This window comes from Plodia interpunctella, chromosome 13 (genome assembly GCF_027563975.2).
Source record: "Plodia interpunctella isolate USDA-ARS_2022_Savannah chromosome 13, ilPloInte3.2, whole genome shotgun sequence".
NCBI lineage: Eukaryota > Metazoa > Arthropoda > Insecta > Lepidoptera > Pyralidae > Plodia > Plodia interpunctella.
Genome location: NC_071306.1, coordinates 6008570 through 6014239, shown reverse-complemented (window position 1 = coordinate 6014239; position 5670 = coordinate 6008570). Strand labels below are relative to the sequence as shown.

General features: G+C 33.5%; 1 protein-coding gene across 1 annotated transcript; it reads left to right on the top strand.

Moving 5' to 3' along the window:
- Window positions 1–810: 810 nt before the first annotated feature.
- LOC128674937 (uncharacterized) lies at window positions 811–4353 on the top strand. The gene is made up of 2 exons (XM_053753947.2): window positions 811–1663; window positions 2780–4353. The coding sequence occupies exons 1-2, from the start codon at window positions 1469–1471 to the stop codon at window positions 3977–3979; spliced, it is 1395 nt and encodes a 464-aa protein (XP_053609922.1). The 5' UTR covers window positions 811–1468; the 3' UTR covers window positions 3980–4353.
- The last annotated feature ends 1317 nt before the right edge of the window (window positions 4354–5670 follow it).

The window sequence follows — 5670 nt, the reverse complement described above, 5'->3', positions numbered from 1 at the left end:
AGAGACCACAAAACGCACTATTAGCTTTTTTATGGCTCAAATATAGTCTTGTGGGAACAAGTGAAGGAAATAATTTTATGCTTCACTTGCGTCCAATTCTATGACTCTTATTACTCACTTATACCACAACAATGTAATACTACTTACACAGTTTTTATTCTTAAAAACAAGAGTAAAAAGTTTAAACACAGACCTAGGTAAAGATTACCTCAATCATTGAACTAAAAATATAAGAAATACACTAAGTAGCCAGTAGCTAATGTAGCAAATACTAATTTACACGCATATTTTTTACTAAACTTCGTGAGATCCAATGTGGAGTATTACTGCACATTTATCCCGCCAGAGTATAGGTACACAAAAGCTTTACTGTCTTTTGTTATGTCGATTAAAACGTTTATTTTAGTGAACCTAAACCTTTAGTTTATTAATCCTTTCATTATGCATACATTTATGAAAATATACGACAATGTAGCATATTCGGGTGCCGAAATATTAGGACTATGTATACTTTCGATACTTCGAAAACTATGGAATACACCTCACGCTCGAAAAGATGCTCGGAACACTTCACACGTGAAGACTTATTAAAATATGGACTTCAAAATAAATTTTATATCAGTTTATCACCACAGCTGATAAAATAATGCAGAACATAACCTAAAATAGTGTTATTATTTTCAGGATATAATCTACTAAATCCTTCCTTTTTCCTTTAAACTCGCACCACGATTGCGTAGAAGGTATTTTTGGTCGTAATTCTGCAACAATATTGAAAATTGATTTATTCCAGTCTGATACTACTAAGTTTTGATCCCAGTGGGATCACGATTATTTTATTTATTTTTTTATTCCCGTCGGATACCACTTGCATAATATACCAGTGGGATCAACTTTTTTTAATTTATTATATATTCCATTCTGATCCTACTAGTGGTTTAAACATATTTTTAGTACAGCCAGTAACATAATTTCTACTATCATAATGATACTAATTTAAAAAAAGTAATAATAGCCATACATGCAGCTTTTTTACCTGCGAACGTAGTAGGCGCGCTTGTCCATCCAATCAGAGACAAGTATAACTAATATTTCCAGGAATTGTTTCATACTTAGAGCTAGTTGACCTTGAGAAAGGGGTTATCTTTATTCTAATTGCCAGTCGTCATTTTGCTTTCCAATGTGAAATTATGTGCATCTCATTGTACGTGACGTGTTGAAGTGAATTACTAGACAGTAAGTACGCATCTTGTAATATTAAACGATTGCTATAGATTTATTAAATTCTATTTTCATTTACAAAGTTTTATTGTTATAGAACAGTTAAGGCATGGCAGAGAATAGTTATATTTCGTTTATAGAAAAGATTAACGTTTATTTCAACACATCAATTTTATTATCATCATTATCCTAGAACTTTATGTTTTTAATTGATGTATAATAATGAAAATGTTATTCGTTTTAGGAAATGTCAGAAGGTAATAGCAAGCCCTCTACCTCTAATAACTCTGGTGGTGAGTTCACAATTATACAGAGGAACGGTGGTGCAGTTTTGTTGCGGGCTGGTTACCAATATACTAAGAAAATAACATTCAAAAGTGGATGTATTACGTGGAGATGCGTAAATTGGCGCAAAAAGTGCCCGGCATATATAAATATAAAGGTATGAGCTACTTTATATCCACATAAAATAACGAACTGACTTGCTTTAATTTTTTGGCTCATTCATTGATTCATTTTGACGACCTGAGTAGCGTAGTGGTCACCATGGCGGGTTTGCTATGCACGGGTCCCGGGTTCGATCCCCGGCCGGGCAGAAAATGAAATGATGAATTTTACTATCTGTGATGGGTCTGGGTGTTACTATGTATAATGTGTATATGTCGCAGTCATCTGGTTGAATCTGCTTTTTGATTAAATGACTAGCTCCTTTATTGAATGACGATATTCAATTGAATCACTAGGCTAAACGTTGATAGAACAAGCGTCACTCAACGTCCAACTAGTTAGCTGATTGTAACATAGCTCTTTGAACAGGGCGGACGTAAAATCAGTCAGGTGATTCAAATTTAGTTCATTTTTTTCCCACTGCAGCGCTAGTAGTCACCAAAACAAATGTGGCGTCAAACAGCTTGCACAGAAAGCACTGTATTGAAATTCTTTTCGATTAAATTAGCGTTAAAGTGCCTTATTTGTGATATCATAAATAAGGTGTGCCATATTATCCTGCAACATATCATGTCCTCATTTTTGTTATGTAAAGTAAGGTTACCTTTTTAATTTTACGAAATTAGCGAACTTATGTTCACCCTAATCAAATATTACAAAGTCGTACAGATTCTATTTAACGAGATATTTTATAATTAACTTATTTTTATTTAAAGTAAGGTTAACTTTTAAGTTGCGAACTCATGGTCATCCTAACCAAACATTACAAAATGGGCTATATCCCATTCAACGACTTCGCTAAATGACGTTCAGTCAAGACGTTAAACGTTACACGACTTGACGAATTGTCCTTTAGTCATTCAATTGAATATCGTCATTCAATATAGGAGCTAGTCATTCAATCAAATAGTAGATTCAACCAGATGACTGCGACATATATACAACAAAAAAAACTATTATAAATAGTAGGAATATCCGTTAATCTAGCACGCATAACATAAGCATTTAGTTGCTTAGCTTGGGGCTAGATGGCGCTGTGTGGATTAGTCTAACAGTATTATTATTATTCATTAAAGTGTGTAATCTAACTTGAAGTTTTTTTTTTCATCAGGAAAACAACATTATAAAAGAAAAAAGTCACCAATGTAAGCCGGACGAAATAAAAAATGTAGTAGATCAAAAATTACATGAATGCCGAGAAAAGGTTCTATCTTCGAATTTTTCACCAATACCCAATATTTACAACAACTTTATGTCAGAATTCGAAAATGCAGGCTTGGATCTCTTAAAAAAGCTTCCGTCATTCGGAAACATTAAATCTTCTTTATATAATGCCAGAAATAAGAAAGCCGGAGTGACAAAAATACAATGCAATTTGCCTGAAGAAGTTATAGTTCCTTTGCAGTTCAAGGAATTTGTTCTTGCCGACTACTATAATGAATCTTCCGAAACTCGAATTATAGTTTTTGCTGATAGCGAAGTCCTGGAACAAATTAAACATATCAAGATTTATTTTAGTGACGGAACTTTTGAGTGCTGCCCAAAACCATTTGTACAACTTTATTCTATACACGGCGATCTCGGAAGCAATGAAGAGCACACAAGAATAGTGCCTTTAATGTACGTGTTGCTGAATAGAAAAACTGAAGAAATTTACACAACACTTTTTCAAGTATTAAAGGAACATATTCCAGATTGGGAACCGTTGATATATGTGACAGATTATGAACAAGCGGCTATGAATGCCATATCAAAAGTTTTCCCTTCAGTCGAAGTAAAAGGATGTTACTTTCATTTTTCACACAACGTGTGGAAGAAGGCTAAAGCGCTAAATTTAACTAAAGAAAAGAGACTCCGAAAACATGTAGCGCTCTCAGCTCTCCTGCCGCTGCTACCTCGAGAATTCATCTCAGACGGGTGGTGCTATTTAATGGAAGACAGTCCTGAATCTAATGAAATTCAACAATTCAACGATTATATGGTGACACAATGGCTGGAAGACGAAAATTTTGTCAACATTTGGTGTGTTCATAATCAACGTCACCGCACAACCAATGCTGTAGAATCTTGGCATAAAAAACTAAACAGTACTCTGCCAAAGAAACCCAATTTATTTCAACTCTTAAAAGTTTTAAAAGATGATGCCAGTCTTCAAAAGGTTAACATTAAAAAGCATAATTTTGAGCTGCCGAACCCGAAGCGAAGACTAACCAAAGTGATTGCTAACGACAACTGGTTTAAACACGTAACTAATGAACTTTTGTCAGGTAAAATCACAGTTGGTCACTGCCTGGAAAAGTTAAGATTATGATTTCTTTTTATTTTATTTCCTTATTTTGTAAATTTTTATATACAGATTATATGAATGACTTATCTATATTTTTAGTTAAGATAACAAGTTGATTTGAAGCTAGTCGTTGTAATTAATATTTGATAGTTTTAATTTAAATGTAAAGTGTTTTCTGTGATGATTTATTTTTCTATGATATCTGTGATAATTGTTGTAAATAAATGAATGTTGATTTTTAACGAATGACTTTTTTCCTGACTGTACATACCCCTTTTTTAACTTTGCAAGAATGTAGTAGGATCCGTTGGGACGTACAAACTGCAAGTGGGATCAGACGAGAAATTGTTAATAATACTCACGGTAGGAGGATCACAAATAGTGGTATCCGACTGGAAATTACCTGAAAATTGGCGCTTTTTGCCTCCATTATCATGTTTGTGTAGGTACCTTAGTTGTCCAGTAGCGCCATCTGCGCTGAGCTTTGCGTATTATGCCCTATTGAAATAACACAATCACGATTAATTAGTATCTTTATAAATAACTAGATGTTGCCCGGGGCTTCGCTCCCGTGGGAATTTTGAAATAAAATATAGCCTATAGCAATCTTGAATAATATACATTTCTAATGGTGAAAGAATTTCTGTAATCGGTTCGGTAGTTTCAGAGATTGTCCACCTCAAACATACAAACTCACAAAGTCACAAACTCACAAACGCTTACCTCTTTATAATAATAATATAGATTTCAACAAAAAATCTAAATGTATAAACCTACTTAAATAACTAAAATATTTCTTACAGAATCCATAGTACATGTTAGGTAATCTTTTCTTTTTTTAAGCTTATATCTTTAGCTTAAAAAAATATTATAACTTATACTAGTTTTCATTTTCATAAACCTCCGCTTGTTTCCTATGAACGAAAATCTACATACTGGTTTACTATTTTTCACTAGTGTGTACGCAACTTGCCACTAGATGGCGGTAAGTAGTTGTAAAAGCATGTCAGATGTATTTAGGCGCCTTGAATAAAATTGCGTGTGTGCGGCTCACATACTTATGGTAGTATTAGTAGCTTCAGTTATGGACAGGTGCTGACAAGTAACAAGTTATAGAGTCACATTTATTACACTATTTTAGATCGATAATGCAAAAAACAGTCCGCGGATATTGATCTAATACTTAACAATCATTAAAATACAATACTAATGGTTTAGATGGACATCTTTTTCTGATTGACCCGGGTCTTGGATGTTTATCTATATATGTATATGATATAAAATATAGTGTCGTTGAGTTTAGTATCCCATAACACAAGCCTAGAACTTACTTTGGGGCTAGCTCAATCTGTGTGATTTGTCCTAATATATTTATATTTATTTATATATAGTATATTGTGTTGACCATAGATAAAATAAATATTGGTATTGACATTATAATTATACCACATCTTGTTTCAGTATATGAAAACAGTATATAGATATTGTATTTGAGCATAAGCCCTTTTCATATTATTTTCACCATGTTTTCATTGACAAAGAAAGATATTATTCTCTAGCTTTTTCCTGCGGCTTCGCCCGCGTGTATACCAAGCGTTATAGTCATTGTGGGGTTGATATTTCAAAACATAAGTAGCCTATGTTTTAACTGGGGTCTTAGTCAAAAATCAAAATCGGTCCAGCGGTTTAGCCATAAAAGCGGGATAAACAGACAG